At 59.2% G+C, this 16,576-nt stretch overlaps 1 protein-coding gene across 1 annotated transcript in view; it reads right to left on the reverse strand.

The window, feature by feature from the left end:
• Positions 1-16,576, reverse strand: part of NUP210 (nucleoporin 210) — an 89,003-nt gene that overhangs the window by 71,699 nt on the left and 728 nt on the right. The window contains exons 2-3 of the mRNA XM_066347172.1: positions 4,691-4,827; positions 3,427-3,558 (exon numbers count right to left, since the gene is read on the reverse strand). Of these exons, the coding sequence (XP_066203269.1) occupies positions 3,427-3,558; positions 4,691-4,827 (269 nt within the window). The remainder of the gene's footprint in view (positions 1-3,426; positions 3,559-4,690; positions 4,828-16,576) is intronic.

Here is a 16,576-nt window from a genome sequence, read left to right on the forward strand (position 1 = left end):
CACCAGGAGAAGGACGTCAGCCTGTCCTGCCCTCCGAGCGCCACACCCGGCCACCAGGAGAAGGACGTCAGCCCGTCCTCGGCCACCAGGAGAAGGACGTCAGCCTGTCCTGCCCTCCGAGCGCCACACCCGGCCACCAGGAGAAGGACGTCAGCCCGTCCTGCCCTCCGGCCACCAGGAGAAGGACGTCAGCCCGTCCTGCCCTCCGACCACACCCGGCCACCAGGAGAAGGACGTCAGCCCCGTCCTGCCCTCCGGCCACCAGGAGAAGGACGTCAGCCCGTCCTGCCCTCCGACCACACCCGGCCACCAGGAGAAGGACGTCAGCCCGTCCTGCCCTCCGACCACATCCGGCCACCAGGAGAAGGACGTCAGCCGTCCTGCCCTCCGAGGGCCACACCGGCCACCAGGAGAAGGACGTCAGCCCGTCCTCGGCCACCAGGAGAAGGACGTCAGCCGTCCTGCCCTCCGAGGGCCACACCGGCCACCAGGAGAAGGACGTCAGCCCGTCCTCGGCCACCAGGAGAAGGACGTCAGCCGTCCTGCCCTCCGAGGGCCACACCCGGCCACCAGGAGGAGGACGTCAGCCCCGTCCTGCCCTCTGACCACACCCGGCCACCAGGAGAAGGACGTCAGCCCGTCCTGCCCTCCGACCACCAGGAGAAGGACGTCAGCCCGTCCTGCCCTCTGACCACCAGGAGAAGGACGTCAGCCCGTCCTGCCCTCTGACCACCAGGAGAAGGACGTCAGCCCGTCCTGCCCTCCGACCACCAGGAGAAGGACGTCAGCCCGTCCTGCCCTCTGACCACCAGGAGAAGGACGTCAGCCCGTCCTGCCCTCTGACCACCAGGAGAAGGACGTCAGCCCGTCCTGCCCTCCGGCCACGCAGAGCAGCTCACGTCCCCCACCCCGTGTCCGTCAGAAGCAGGGACAGGGTTCCCCGTGGGGGTCGGGGCAGCTCCCTGGAGGAGAGGGACTGACAGGGAGCGCCCGGGGCCAGGGTTCCGAGAGGGGAAGCAGGAAGGGACCGTGGACGTGGACGTGTCTGAGCAGAACGGGCAGCGGAAGGAGAAGGGGAAGGGCCAGGTGGGGGCGTCTGTGACCCCACGAGCCTGGCTGTGCGTGGGGAGAGCGCGAGGCCAGCACCCCACAGACCCGTGCGCCCCCGTGCCCAGGAGAATGCCGCAGGGTGCCCGGGGGGACGAGAGCCCCAGCAGCAGAGTTGGGGACCCGGAGTGCCCGGCCCCGCTCTGCCCCTGGGAGCTGTGGCCGTGGGCAGGTCACCGAAGCTCTCCGCGCCTGCGCTCCGTGCCCACACGACGGGCATTATCCACTGGGGGCGAGTGACGCCCCTGCCCAGGGCGCACCCAGGGCACCCAACTGCGTCTGGAGCCACAAGCAGGGTCTTTTCTGACGACACCCACCAGTGGGGATAAGATCAGAGGCGGATTTAACGGCGGGCACACCGGGCGGGCGCCCTGGGCCCCGACTTCTGAAGGGCCCCCCGCAAAACCCCGAACTTGACACTTTTCTAATGACTCCAAGCCTGGTTTCCTATGTGCCATTTCAACACGAACAGTACACAAGGCTTTTCAGTTATTTAAAAATACGGTTAACATGTATTTTTATTTTCCCCTGTCTCTTTTTTTTAAGGGGACCAATATTTTTCTTCTGCGCCCGGGGCCTCCGTCGACCTTAATCCACCTCTGGATAAAATGTGTCCCTTCTGAGACTGCTGGGTCCTCAGAGGTCACAAGGGTCGAGTTCATCTTCACAAAGGACACTGCGCCCAGTGAGGAGGACACGGGCTCAGAGGAAAAGAAAGACGAGATGACCGAGGCTCGAACCCAGGGGCTTCCGGGCAAGGGTGACCGACCACCTGGGAAGAGAGGCACCGCCCAGCACCAGGCGAGGATGGGGTGAGCCGCCCGCTCCCGGCAAAGGTGGGCCGTGGTCCCGGTGACAGACGAACAACCCAGGGTTTGCACTCCGGCAAGTGAACCCAGAGGTCCTACTCTGACACCGACCTCACGTCCATCTAGCGGCCCAGGAGCTGCTACGCGTCCTGCGACGCCCCGGGGCCCCGGGCAGCCTCTCGCCACAAAGGACGATCTCCCCGTGAACGTCAGCACGACCTAGGCTGAGAAACCCCACTCTAGAATATTCCTTTAAAGCAGGGGGCTGGGGGAAGGTGCTTAGAGAGACGCGGGAAGGTCTAACACACAAAGGGAGGCTTGGTTTGGATGGCGCTGTGTGCCCGTCACCCAGAGTCAAATCATTTCCCGTCACCGTGTGTCTGTCCCTCGTCCCTCCCCTCCCCTCCCCTCCCTCCCCCGTAACGGCTCCGCTTTCATCCGTGTCCCTGAGGCTGGGTTATACACACAGGAGCTTTCCCCTGACGGGCATCTCTGCCTGACCGGTCTCCTTCAACAGGAATATCCTCACCTCCACACCAGATTCATCACCAGCGCTTTGTAAGGTACGTGCATGTCCAGTCACCACGCTGCACACCTGAGACGAATACCTCTCCAGTTACACCTGGAGCCGACAGTATCCTGTGTGAGATCCAGGTGAGCAGCCCCGTGGGGAGACAGTCCTGCGCCTTACGGAGGGGTCACCCTGATGTTCCCAGTGCCCGCCTGGCCCCACAGGCCGCTGTGACGACGGTACCGACGGTGCTCCCTGTGGTGGACTCGGCATCCCGTGACTGTCTGGTGGCCGCCGACGTGTAGTTCTTAATCCCCTCACCTTGTCACCCAGCCCCCAGCTCCCCCTCCCCAACTGAAACTGATACGATACTACACGTCAACTCTGGCTGGGAAATACTTTTCCAAAACAAGTTCATTGAATTCAGAAAGAAAACAGAAAGAATCTGAACCCACAAACATCCCCTTCCTTCCCGCACAGCGAGGTCAAGCCGGGGCTAGAGAGGAGAACTCCACCCAGAGCAGGTCATGTCCGACTCCGGCGTGGCGAGGACGGAGGGTGGGGCCGCGTGTCACACACTCACACTCAGACACACAGATGCTAACACACCCTCTCTCCCACACGCCGCAGTCTGGAGCAGGAGGCCAGCAGCGCCACTCTGCCACGCACGGAGAACACCACCTCCACTGCTCACGGCACGGCGACCACGGAGCCTCTGCCCGCCGCCCGCTGCCCGCTGCCCAGACGGGCTTCCCCAGGGGGCGCCGTTCCCCCCACCACCCCTTCTGCGCACAGGCATGGAGTCGGCCTCAGGGGCCGGGAAGGTTGTCCACTCCCGGCCCTGCTCCAGAGGTCGGCAAACACCAGCAGCGGCCACGGCCTCCGGGACACCCAGGGGCTGAGGTCCACCCGCGAGGGGGCTCGGACCTCCCCTGGGGGGCGGGGAACGGGTACAGCAGAAAGGGGGCCGGAGCCGGCCCGCCAGCCGCGAGTCCTCACCTTCCGAGTCCAGGGCCTGGATCTTCAGCTCCAGCGGCGAGTCCTCCAGGTACAGCTCGCGGGTGGTGGAGACGATCTGAATGCCGTGGATGAGGTCCACGATGGCGTCGCAGCGCAGGACCTGGCCCGTGGCTGAGGGGACAGGGACCGCGGGGTCAGACGGAGACGGCCACTCCCCCCTGCCCCGGGCCTCGCAGGCCGGGCGGCCTGGAACGGTGGCAGCAGCGACTGGAACAGCCAACAGAACGAGCTCCGCAGAGCGGGGCTGGGGGCACGGGGTGCAGCCAACACGCCCTTCCGGGGGCGGCCGGGGTTTTCGGGAAGTAAGCTCTCGAGAGGCACAGGCCTTCTCACCCGTGAGCCCCGGGGTGCGGTCGTCCAGTTACAGGACGAGGGCTACAGGACACAACGCGAGAGCGCTTTTCTGTCCCTGCCCGGGGGCGGGGATGCCGCCCTGGAGCCTGTGTACCCACACTGGGGTGTTCTCACACAGGACTGCCACCCACCCCCCGGAGAAAAGGGGTGTGTTTGCAAACACGTGGATTTTTCACTTGTTCCCCAGGTAGGATGTCAGGGTCACCTGGGGCTCCCTGGGGCAAAAGAAACAGCACTGGACACTGGGCCACCCTGACCCCTCCCCAGACGCCACAGAGAACTCCACGCCGCCGTCAGGGAGACTCTGTCCGAAACCGACATGGCCCACGCGTCCATAACCCGGAAAGACTCCGCGCTGCGGGAGCCAGCACACCGGGAAATGGCCTGAAAAAACCCACGTGTGTCGAGTGAGAAATGTTTCTTTCCACACGATGCCGACGCGAACGTCGGGGACTCTTAAATCGTTCCTTGGTGAGCGGGAACCCGTCTCGCCTCACATCAGGGTGGAAGGAAAACGAGATGGGAAACGACAGTCTGTCTCCTGCGCCCCTGACAAGCACCACGCGGGAAGTGAGAGGTGGCGGCCACCGTCCTCGTGCTGGTATGACGCCCGTGGAGAGAGACTCACAGAGTAAATAACAATGTGGAAATAAAATCGGGACGACAGGACAGGGGAGGGGGGCGACCAGGGTGGGTGCTGCGCGCTCAGCGTCCCGTCCCGTCCTGCCTGGGGTCCTTGGACCCCGACAGCGAGAGAGAGAGAGAGAGAGAGAGAGAGAGCGAGCAGTGCCCTGGGGTCTGGCGGCATCGACGGCTGGGGGTCTCCCTGGGGTCTTGTCCACATCGTCGCCCCTCCCCAGGGACCACCCGGTGCACACGGAGCCCTTACTGATGTCCTCTGCAAAGATGATGCTTGTCAGCCGGGCGGGCTGGGACAGGCGGGCCTGCACCACGGCCTTCTGCGAGCACTGCCCTTCGTCCGGGCCCAGCGGCTCTATGCTGGCCACCTCCGGCCGGGTCGACGACCTGCGGTGAGAAGACGAGAAGTTACTCTCTGGAGCCGTGGCCGGAGGAACAGCCCAGACCAGACCAGAAGCCCAAGTCGTGCCCCTTCCCCCACCCGGGGCTCTGTCCCAGACTCAGACACGGAGCAGGGGTGGGGTGTCTCCACCAGCTTCCAACCCAGAGGGAAAAAGGGCCTCTGATAGGACGACGACGTCGTCATGAGAATGTGGGACCCCTGCTCACAGTCCCTCAGTGAAATAACCAAACAGGAGACCCACGACTTGGCAGCCAGGCCAATGTCCACTAGGTGGTGTCCTGACAAGACCGTTCTGTGGGACAGGAAATCATGCCACCCCAGGAGGAGACACGGTGTGTCTCTGCTGAGCTCGGGCCACCACACAGGCACCCAGGTCAGCTTCCGTCCTGCGAAGCCAGGCAGGTCCACACTGGACTCGGGCAGACAGTAGAGAAACTGCAGCGCCTGGAAGCTCTGGGCCATTCCTGTTTTAACAGTCTCCCAACGGCAGATGAGCACACGGGTAGGGGAAACCGCTTCTCAGGCAAACAAACAGCAAAAACAACCCCTCACGGTGGCGGGCAGGCAATCCGCCATCCGCCACTGGCCCTGAGGGCACGCACCCAAAGCCATACACAGACTGTGCACACGTGGCGCTGCCCTGTGCTCACGCACCAGTCAGGCCAAGTGCACGCGAGCCAGCCTCACACTCGGGACCCTGTGCCGAGAGAACGCTGCAATCCGGCGCACAGGCGCAGAGCAGCGGAGAGGGGGCCGCCCTGAGCGTGGCTGAGCACCCGGCCCCGTTCCCAGGGCGGCGGAGCGCCCACCGCGCAGAGCTCCCGGGCTCCGTTCCCAGGGCGGGGCGCCCACCGCGCAGAGCACCCGGGCCCCCCGTTCCCAGGGCGGGGCACCCACCGCGCAGAGCACCCGGACCCCAGTTCCCAGGGCGGGGCACCCACCGCGCAGAGCACCCGGACCCCAGTTCCCAGGGCGGCGGGCACTCCGCGCAGAGCACCCGGGCCCCGTTCCCAGAGCGGGGCGCCCACCGCGCAGAGCTCCCGGATCCCGTTCCCAGGGCGGGGCGCCCACCGCGCAGAGCACCCGGACCCCAGTTCCCAGGGCGGCGGGCACTCCGCGCAGAGCACCCGGGCCCGTTCCCAGAGCGGGGCGCCCACCGCGCAGAGCTCCCGGATCCCGTTCCCAGGGCGGGGCGCCCACCGCGCAGAGCTCCCGGATCCCGTTCCCAGGGCGGGGCGCCCACCGCGCAGAGCTCCCGGATCCCGTTCCCAGGGCGGGGCGCCCACCGCGCAGAGCACCCGGGCCCGTTCCCAGGGCGGCGGGCACTCCTCACAGAGCACCCGGGCCCCGTTCCCAGGGCGGCGGGCACTCCGCGCAGAGCTCCCGGATCCCGTTCCCAGGGCGGCAGGCACTCCGCGCAGAGCTCCCGGATCCCGTTCCCAGGGAGGCAGGCACTCCGCGGAGCCCAACAGAGCGGGCACGTCACATCTATGCCTCCATCCCTGCCCTTGGCTCAAACCTACGGAAACGTCCGTGTTCTGGGGGATATTCAGAGGGAAACGGGTAAACACTGCCTGGGGTTGGAAAGCAACGATGTGGCCCAGCTGGTGGCCCAGTGGACAGAGCATCGTCCTGCTGCTCCGAGGTTGCAAGTTCGACCCCTGGTCAGGGTGGGGGAGGGGAGTAAAGGGGACAAATGTACAGCGACGGACAATGACTTGACTTTGGGTGATGGGCCCACTACACAACAGTTAAAAGAGAAATAAAAATAAAGAACTTTAAATAACGATGTGAAACACGCCCAGAGAGACACCCCAAGCCCTCCAGCTTGGTGCCACGTGTCCGCCCCCCCCCCCAGCCAAGCAGGGACGGCAGTGACAAGGACACACCAATGGTGCTGGCCCACAGATGTCCCAGACACGCTGAGCTGCGGGCAGGGTGCTGGGACGGGTCAGCACCACTCCTGAAATGCTCGGGCAATAACCCTCACCCACGGCTGGGAAAGAGGCCCAAGCCCCTGGGGAGACGCCTGTGTGGCCCCCTCAACTGAGTGTGCTCTGGGATGGGGGCGCTCCGGAGACACCACTGTGAGGCCAGGAGCCACCATCGTGGCCATTCACATGCAGGTTCGCATTGGATTCAGACAGACGGTAATGAAACAATGGAGCCAAAAACTGATGGGCCAAAGTCTTTAATCCTAGCTTGCACCCAGCGGGCAAGCAAAAAACACACACTGGGCTCCAAAACCCACTCACATTCAGTGCTCACAAAGCTACTGACTTATCCAAATTTCCTAGAATCAAAGGTTTCTAGCTCACCAGACTTATTCACCTCTGTTCCCCATCTCCTTCCTTCTCCCTGCACACACTCTGCACTAACTGGCTTCTCACTTGTAAAGCCAGAAGCCATGGCCAGGATCACTATCACAGCAGCCCGGCTCACGCAGGTTTGCATTGGATTCGGACAGTCGGTAAAGAAACAATGGAGCCAAAAACTGGTGGGCCATAATATTTAATTCTAGCTTGCACCCGGCGGGCAAGTAAAAAACACACACTGGGCTCCAAAACCCAGTCACATTCAGTGCTCACAAAGCTACTGACTTATCCGAGTTTCCTAGAATCAAAGGTTTCTAGCTCACCAGCCTTATTCTCCTCAGTTCCCCATCTCCTTCCTTATCCCAGATACAAACTCTATACAAACTGGCATCTCACTCAGCACTCCGCCATCTTGGCTGCTTCTCCTGGCCTCCTCCACGTGGCCTCCTTCTGCTCTCTGCTCTGCTCTCTCCTCTAATGCTAATCTCAGGAACCGAGAGAGCAAGCTCCCATTCTGCCCCCATTTTTAAAAATTTTTATTTTATTTATTCATTTTAGAAAGGAGAGAGGGAGAGAGAGAGAGAGAGAGAGAGAAAGAGAGAGAGAAGGGGGGAGGAGCAGGAAGCATCAACTCCCATATGTGCCTTGACCAGGCAAGCCCAGGGTTTCAAACCGGCGACCTCAGCATTTCCAGGTCGATGCTTTATCCACTGCACCACCATAGGTCAGGCGTTCTGCCCCCATTTTATAGTTTAGAAATCAAAACCTTTAATCCAATATACAAAATAGGGAAGTCTTTAATACAAAGTCACTTATCTGAGGCATGATGGGATTGCACCACCCCACATCAAAAAGGGTGGGAAAGGCATAGTCCTAAAACCAAGCCCCAGGCTACAAGGATCCTGCCTGCCCACAGCCCGCCCCCAACACACATTAATATCACTTGGGCAATGGGCCTCCATGTGGTCAGCGCCATCTTTAACAAACTGAGCAAAATATATATATTTTTTTTTTTAACAATTTTTTTAAATTTATTTTTTACAGAGACAGAGAGTGAGTCAGAGATAAGGATAGACAGGGACAGACCGACAGGAATGGAGAGAGATGAGAATCATCAATCATTAGTTTTTCATTGTGCGTTGCAACACCTTAGTTGTTCATTGATTGCTTTCTCATATGTGCCTTGACCGCGGGCCTTCAGCAGACCGAGTAACCCCTTGCTGGAGCCAGCGACCTTGGGTTCAAGCTAGTGGGCTTTTCCTCAAACCAGATGAGCCTGCCCTCAAGCTGGCGACCTCAGGGTCTCGAACCTGGGTCCTCTGCATCCCAGTTCAACGCTCTATCCACTGTGCCACCGCCTGGTCAGGCCAAAGTGTGCATAATATATTTTATCTGCCCAACAGCAGGCAAACCACCAAAGGGGGGGTGGCCACACCCCCGCCCCCACCCTCACTCAGGAATTTTCTCTGAGCTCCAGAATGCTCTATCTGGAACGGGAAGGGCTCACCCCACCCGCCCACAGAGGGTTGTGACAGCCCAGGGCGTTGTTCCTGTTATCAACTGAAGGTTCTCAGTTATCTGACTCCTTCTGGGGCATTCTACAGACATCTGCTTTGGCTGTACCTTTTTTTTTTTTTTTTAAGTGAGGAGGGGAGACAGAGAGACAGACTTCCATATGCGCCTGACTGGGATCCACCCGGCATGCCCACTAGAGGGATGCTCTGCCCATCTGGGGTGTTGCTCTGCTGCAACCAGAGCAATTCTAGCGCCTGAGGCAGAGGCCATGGAGCCATCCTCAGCACCCGGGCCAACTTTGCTCCAATGGAGCCTTGGCTGCAGGAGGGGAAGAGAGAGTCAGAGAGGAAGGAGAGGGGGAAGGGTGGAGAAGCAGATGGGCACTTCTGTGTGCCCTGGCCAGAAATCAAACCCGGGACTTCCACACGCTGGCCAGGGCCACTTTGGCTGTACTTTTAAGAGACACAAAGAACACAGAACCCAGGACGACGTGTTCCTGGGCCTTGCTGTCCCTTCACAATGAGGTCCCCATGGACCCACCTTCACCTGCTCCCACAGAAGCCTGGTCCCTGCTCCAACAGCCCCAGCCACTGGGACACAGCGTCAGGCTCTGTGGAAGAAGCAGGTCCTGGCCTTGGGCAGCTGGCTCAGTGGATAGACTGTCAGCCTGTCATATGGACGTCCCAGGTTCAATTTCTGGTCAGGGCACACAGGAGAAGCAACCATATGCTTCTCACCCCCTCCCCCTCCCCCCTCTCTCTGCCAGTGGCTCGACTGGTTTGAGCGCTGTAAAGCCAGTATCCACGGCCACTATCACAGTAGCCGCCTGGCCCATGCAGGTTCGCATTGGATTCAGACAGTCGGTAAAGAAACAACAGAGCCAAAAACTGGTGGGCCATCATCTTTAATCCTAGCTTGCACCCGGCGGGCAAGTAAAAAACACACACTGGTCTCCAAAACCCACTCACATTCAGTGCTCACAAAGCTACTGACTTATCCGAGTTTCCTAGCTCACCAGACTTATTCACCTCCGTTCCCCATCTCCTTCCTTCTCCCTGCACAAACTCTGCACAAACTGGCATCTCACTCAACACTCTGCCATCTTGGCTGCTTCTTCTGGCCTCCTCCACGTGGCCTCTCTCTGCTCTCCTCTCTGCTCTCTCCTCTAATGTTAATCTCAGGAACTAAGAGAGAAAGCTCCTGTTCTGCCCCCACTTTGTAGTGTAGAAATCCAAACCTTTAATCCAATATACAAAATAGGGAAGTTTCTAATACAAAGTCACTTATCTGGGGCATGATGGGATTGTACCACCCCACATCAAAATGGGTGGGAAAGGCTTAATCCTAAAACCAAGCCCCAGGCTACAAGGATCCTGCCTGCCCACAGCCCACAGAGACAAAGATTAATACCACCTGGGCAACAGCCTCCACGTGGGCAGCGCCATCTTTAACAAAGTGAGCATAATACATTTTATCTGCCCAACAAGCGCATCGGCCCCTGGCACTGAGGTTGGCTCCATGGAACCTCTGCCTCAGGCACTAAAAACACCTAAGTTGCCAGCACGGCTCCTGATGGGCACAGCATCGGCCCCAGACAGGGGTGGCTGGGTGGGTCCCCAGTCGAGGTGCGTTCGGGAGTCTACCTACCCTCCTCTCACTCAAAAAAATTAAAAAGAAGAAACGGTCCTGGTTCACACGGCTTTCCTGCTGAAGAGCCGTGGGCCGCCCCACAGTTGAACCACGGTGCCCCAGAAAGGACACGTGCCACTCCAGCGGACACACACTCAGCTCGCCCACACCTCTCCCCTGCTCAATAATACTGGAACCAGAAGTCTACTGCTCCCCCAAATTAGGGGCTATTTCAAAATGAGTTATGAAGCGATAAAAAAGAAACATTTGACTTTTCTTTTAATGAAGCGAGAACAGTAGAAAAGCAAGCAAGTCGGAGACAGTGGTTCGATGACGCAAATGAGATGAAACCCACTTGGGTCTCAGGGGCGGAGACGCACTGCACTCCGGCTGGAGGGACTGGAGTGTCTGCACGTCCCCTGGTCCCCTCATTTCTGTGAGCCCTGTTGCTTTTATTCTGGGGAACCCTAAGGGCGACACTGAATTTTGAAAGGGCCACGCTTTCCCTGCCTCAGCGTCACACGAGGCTTGGGGACACACAGAAGGTGTTGGGCACCCGGGAGTCACTGCGTCTGAGGGAGGTGCCCCCCCCCCCCCCCCCCCCCCCCCGCAGCACAGGGGCAGGAGCTGAGCCCGGGGCGGGGGAACCAGCCACGCGAGGCTCGGGCAGACATCAGCAGCCACAGGAGAAGGGGGAGCCATGAAAAGCACGGGAGAGGGTGGCCCAGTGGGCGTGACAGTCCCCCCTCCACCTGCAGGGTCCCCCTCCCCCGCAGAGCTGGGGCCTACAGGCCTGAAGACGGGGCCGCAGGAAGTAGACAACCCCGGCACCAGGTCACCTGAGGCAGCACGCGCCCAGGCCCCGCCCCATGCGGGTCTCACACGGGTCTCTGGTGGGGGGGCGGGGCGGACCTGCCTGCGGAAGCCAGAGCTGCAGGCAGCCCGCTGGGCACACAGGGGACAGCGAGGCCCGTAGAGGAGAAGCAATGCCACCCACTCCTGACCCTGGCAACTCCCTTCCTGCCTCCTAACCACAAGGTCCCACAAGGCCCGCCCCTGCGACCTCTCTAACCTCGCCTCCTACAACCCTCCCCTCACCAAGCGCCTGCTCTGTGCTCTTCCCACAAGCTCAGTTCCTCCCAGGGGGCCTCTGCGCTGGCTGCTCCACCCCTCGCCCCCAGCGGGTCCCCGCCCAGTCCCGGTTCAGCTCACTCACCTCCGCCCACGCCCTCACAGGCCCCTCGCCGCTGTGAGGAACAGAGCCACGTGCTGCCTCCTAGTCTATTATCTGACCCCACAATCCACCACACACAGGCTCCAGGAGGGTAGGGTCACACCGGCTGGTTCACCGCCCCAGGCCCTGGAATGACATTACCGTCTCCCCAGCCCTGCTCTGTGAAGCACCGGGTCATCGGTGCTGGTCCCTGGGGCAGCTGGGCAGGTGACCTCTGTCCTGGGCACTGCGGTGAGCACACAGAGCCACACGTGCCACTCCAAGCCCCTGCAGGAGCAAGGAGGACAGAGGCTGTCCTAGGTCTGTAAGGATGAACATGGCCTGACCTGTGGTGGCGCAGTAGGATAAAAGCGTCGACCTGGAACACTGAGGTCGCCGGTTCAAAACCTTGGGCTTGCCAGGTCAAGGCACATATGGGAGTCGAAGCTTCCTGCTCCTCCCCCTTCTCTCTCTCTCTCTCTCTCTCTCTCTCTCACTCCTCTCTCTCTAAAAAATCAATAAATAAAATATTAAAAAAAAAAAAAAAAAGGATGAACAGCGCCCACGAATGGGGCGCCAGGGGACAACACCCCAGACTGGGGGCGCAGAAGTGTAGTTAGGGGACCAGTGAACGGCTCGGAAGTCGCAAACGGGTGGGCCACCCGTCAAACGGAACCCACTATGTGGTTTTAAGCTTCCACACTGTACTTTTTTTTTTTTTTGCTTTAATGTCAGACCCCGACCATCCCGTGTCCCTCGGGTCCTTTGGCCTCAGCGATGGAGTGTCCAGCACGTGCACGGCCTCCGTCCCGCAGGCTGAGTCCGTGAACCCAGCGGGAGGCCGGGGACTGGACGGTGTTCCAGCACGGCTCAGGACGCGGAGGGCCTTCGGAAGGAGCCCGAGGGAACCGTCACCTCACCTGCTAGCCCCCAATTTCAGCCTGCCAGGGGCTGCCAGGTCACCTGCTGCTGCTTCCTCCCGTGGGGGCGCACAGAGGGACCCTGGAGAGTGCACATCCCCGGGAGGCAACGCTAGCTGCCACAGTCGTGGGTCAGCAAGAACGAAGGCTCTGTGGGGTCATTCATGCCCACGGATTCCCCGAGGGTCACCTGAGCTGGCCGGGGCACAGCACACACCAAGGACAAGCTCCACCAATGCAGGGTCCGCGCAGCAGAAAGGGCTGCCACGTGCCTCCCCTGAAATCCTTGCGCTCGTGGCTGAGAAGTGAGGGTGCACCGTGATTCAGGACCAAGCCTGGCAAGCACGCCGGGCAGCCCCACGTGGTCCTGGGGAGAGTTTCCGGCACAGGGAAGGGGGAGGAAAGTCCCCCACAGCTGGTCTTGTGCACATGGCGCATTCCCTGCTGGACGCTCCTCACCGGGCAGGCTCGCCCCTCCCCTCGCAGTTTACACCTGCAACCTCATCCCTCCCCTCCCCTCCCCTCCCGTCCCCTCCCCTCCCCTCCCCTCCCCTCGCAGTTTACACCTGCAACCTCGTGCAGTCAAGCATCCTCAGCCGTAGGCGTGCTGCACCCAGAGGCCTGGGAGGCTGTCTGTCCACAACCCCTTCCACAGCCCGGGCTCCCCTTTGCCTCGAGGGAGGAGTTCAACCTACAGAGTTAACTCCAGAGGGTCCTGTGGCCCCAGCCCAAGGCGAGACTTTCCCTGGGACCGCATCCTCACCCCCCACCCCACCCCACTGCAGACCACCCTCTCAATAAAACACACATGCTAAGCCCTCGTCTCAAGCTCTGCTTCTGGGAAGCCACCCTAAGACTCTCGCTTTCGCCAAGACGGGGGCAGCCCACAGGACCCAGAGACCCTGGGACTTCAACCGCCAGGAGAGACCGAGCAGATAACAACACCACATCCACCCAGGCAGAAGGGTGCCCGGACGCCCAACGCTTAGGAAGGCTTTGAAACGACAGAGAAAAACACGGGGGCTTTCATTGCTGCTGGCGGGTGGGAGAGAAGGGGTTGCCAAGGGGCCCACAAACCAGGTTTGAGCTTTGAGGGGAAAAAAAACAAGTGATTATACGGAAACCCAAACCGTGACTGATTGGCTGTGTTGCAGTTGAAGACTTACAGTCTGTTTCTCTTTTTCTCTATTGCTCCAATTTTCTGTCACTTTTTTATATAAAGCATCCCTTAAAAAGGACTTGGCTCTGGACAGTTGGCTCAGTGGTAGAGCGTCAGCTTGGCGTGTGGAAGTCCCGGGTTCGACTCCCAGTCAGGGCACACAGGAGAAGCTTCCATCTGCTTCTCCACCCTCCACCTCTTCCCCTTCTCTCTCTATCTCTCTTCCCCTCCCACGGCCATGGCAGGATCGGTTCGAGCACATTAGCCCTGGGCGCTGAGGATGGCTCCACGGAGCCTCCACCTCAGGTGCTAAAAATAGTTCGGTTGCAAGCATGACCCCAGCTGGGCAGAGCATTGGACCCAGATGGGACATGCCCGGTTGATCCCGGTCAGGGTGCATGTGGGAGTCTGTCTATCTCCCCTCCTCTCACTTGAGAAAAAAAGAAAAAACAAGAGCTTCACAGAATACATTTTACGGAGTACTCTCAACACAAAATATCAGAAAAGCATCAAAAACGTGTCACATAACCAGCAACACTGGGTGCGACGGGAGGGAACAACCAGCCGGGCGAATCAGCCCAGGGCTGTCAGTTCCTGCACGGGGTGGGGCAGACCAGCACCCTCACAGGACATCGGGTGCCCCAAGTCCCTCACCAAGGCTTACACCGAGATGTGGGCATGTGTGACTTCTCTGTGGTTCCTCGGCCCCCAAGACGCCCACGTAGTTGATGCTACAGCATCAAGAAAACAGGAAAGCGAACTGGTTCTTGGCTCAGGCGTGTGGTGATGTCAGTCAGCTTGGAGCTGGGCCACGGATTCAAAGGATGAGCCAGAATACCTGGGCGGGTTCAGGAGAGTTTACACGCGCTTTGTGTGTCATCGCAGAGACTTGACAAGGAACTCCCTGGGTGAGGAAGGTGTCCCCCTCACCGGTGTCGGCTACTGCAGACCCTCAGCGTGTCTGCACGCCCTCCAAACCCGGTGCTGCAAGAATTGTTGAGACATGCAGCACCTGACTATTTAGTCAGGGGTGCTGATCTCTCTCCCCCTAAACTGGCAAATAAAACAACAGCAGCCAAACCACCAATAACTGTCCAGTGTGAATGAAGCAAAATTATACCTTTTTTTTTTTTGTCCGATTGGCAAATGATAGACTTCTTGGTGTGCCACAGAGTTTTAGTGATTACTTGACGCATGCCACAAGACAGAAGAAAGCTGAAAACCGTTGAACTTCTACACGATCAACAATAAAACCAGGAAGCGCACTACTAGACGTAAAGGAAACATTTTCAGTGCTTGAGGGATGGAAGGTTTCCCTGTGAACTTAGAGGGGGGCTCACACCCCCCACAGCTCCTCTGAGGAGACCCGTAAGATGAGCAGTCACACACTTGCAATAAAAACCACGACTCAGAGCCAAAACCAGTCATCACGCACTTAATGCTTCCCTGATGCACCAGGGACTCAGAACTCCTCCTAAGAAGCAATACAGGTAAATCAAAGTTACCCTGGTCCATCAGCTCCTTTCAGAAGAAAACGCAGTTAGAAGGAAAAACAAAAAAGATTGTTAACTTCAGGGGGGAAAAGGTGCCCCCACAGAATCTCAGAGGAAGTAAGGAGCACACACACACACATCTAAGAGGGACTCGTCTGTTTTCATAGCCAGCCTCCTCTTTCTTGCCAACATACCAAGAGCACGGACAGCTAGCTTCAACCAGAGAGCGAGCGTGGGTCTCCCGCAAAGCGTGGACGAAACAGCCCCTCTCCCCACACGAGACACGGCCCCAGACCCGGAGGAAGGTAGAAAACGTCCAAGGGAAGATCAGCTTCCACTAGCCGGCCTGAAACAGGACCCCTGCGGGCACAGGGGACACAGGCCCAATGTGTCACTGGCCGACGGAGCACGTCCTTGTTTCGGGGGCTGCTTTCGGGAAATAAAAAGATGCAGGGAAGGAAGCACGCTGCCCTGGGCCCCCCACTTGCACTGAGTAACAGTCAAACAAACACACAACATGCCGGCGCACACCCACGCACACACTCTGTAATGTGATCCCGCCTTGTTAAGCCTCAACCCTGACCCAGCTTTGATGCTGGGAGAGAAGGGAGGAACAAAGGTGTCTCCTCGGGGGTGTCCATGCAGGGGGCTTCCCCCTCCCTGTCATCTCTAGCAAAGTCCCCTTCTGAAGTGAGCAGGGCGTCTCCATCACGCCAAGGGCCCTCTACACCAGGGGTCCCCAAACTACAGCCCGCGGGCCGCATGCGGTCCCCTGAGGCCATTTATCCGGCCCCCGCAGCACTTCCGGAAGGGGCACCTCTTTCATTGGTGGTCAGTGAGAGGAGCACATTGACCATCATTAGCCAAAAGCAGGCCCATAGTTCCCATTGAAATACTGATCAGTTAGTTTATTTAAATTTACTTGTTCTTTATTTTAAAGATTGTATTTGTTCCCATTTTTTTTTTTTTACTTTAAAATAAGATATGTGCAGTGTGCATAGGGATTTGTTCATAGTTTTTGTTATAGTCCGGCCCTCCAATGGTCTGAGGGATAGTGAACTGGCCCCCTGTGTAAAAAGTTTGGGGACCCCTGCTCTACACCCTGCTAGAAGGAGAAGCCTCATTCTTCTCCACCTGCAGGATGAAAGGGCTGGCCCACATCCCCCTACCCAGCCAGGACCCTAGCCAGGTCTCCCGGACAGGAGGAGGACAAACAGAGCCCTCTAGTTTCACTAGAATCTGTGCTTTCTCAGCTGGCATCCCCTACAAGGAGTGCAGAGCTCCGGAGTTCCGCTGGGAAGCCAGGAGGGCAGGGGTCACAAAAGGACTGAGTTTGGGACATCCTGGCCAGGTCCACCCTGGGACACCTGGGAGTGAATCACCGACCACTCACTCGGCTCATTTCAAACGGAGCCCTAGGGTTTCCTCCAAAGACCTTTCACCGCAGGTTTATGATCCTCCCAAAGGTGCTGCGGGACTTGCTCCGACT

Source organism: Saccopteryx leptura, chromosome 8, assembly GCF_036850995.1.
Source record: "Saccopteryx leptura isolate mSacLep1 chromosome 8, mSacLep1_pri_phased_curated, whole genome shotgun sequence".
Classification (NCBI taxonomy): Eukaryota; Metazoa; Chordata; class Mammalia; order Chiroptera; family Emballonuridae; genus Saccopteryx; species Saccopteryx leptura.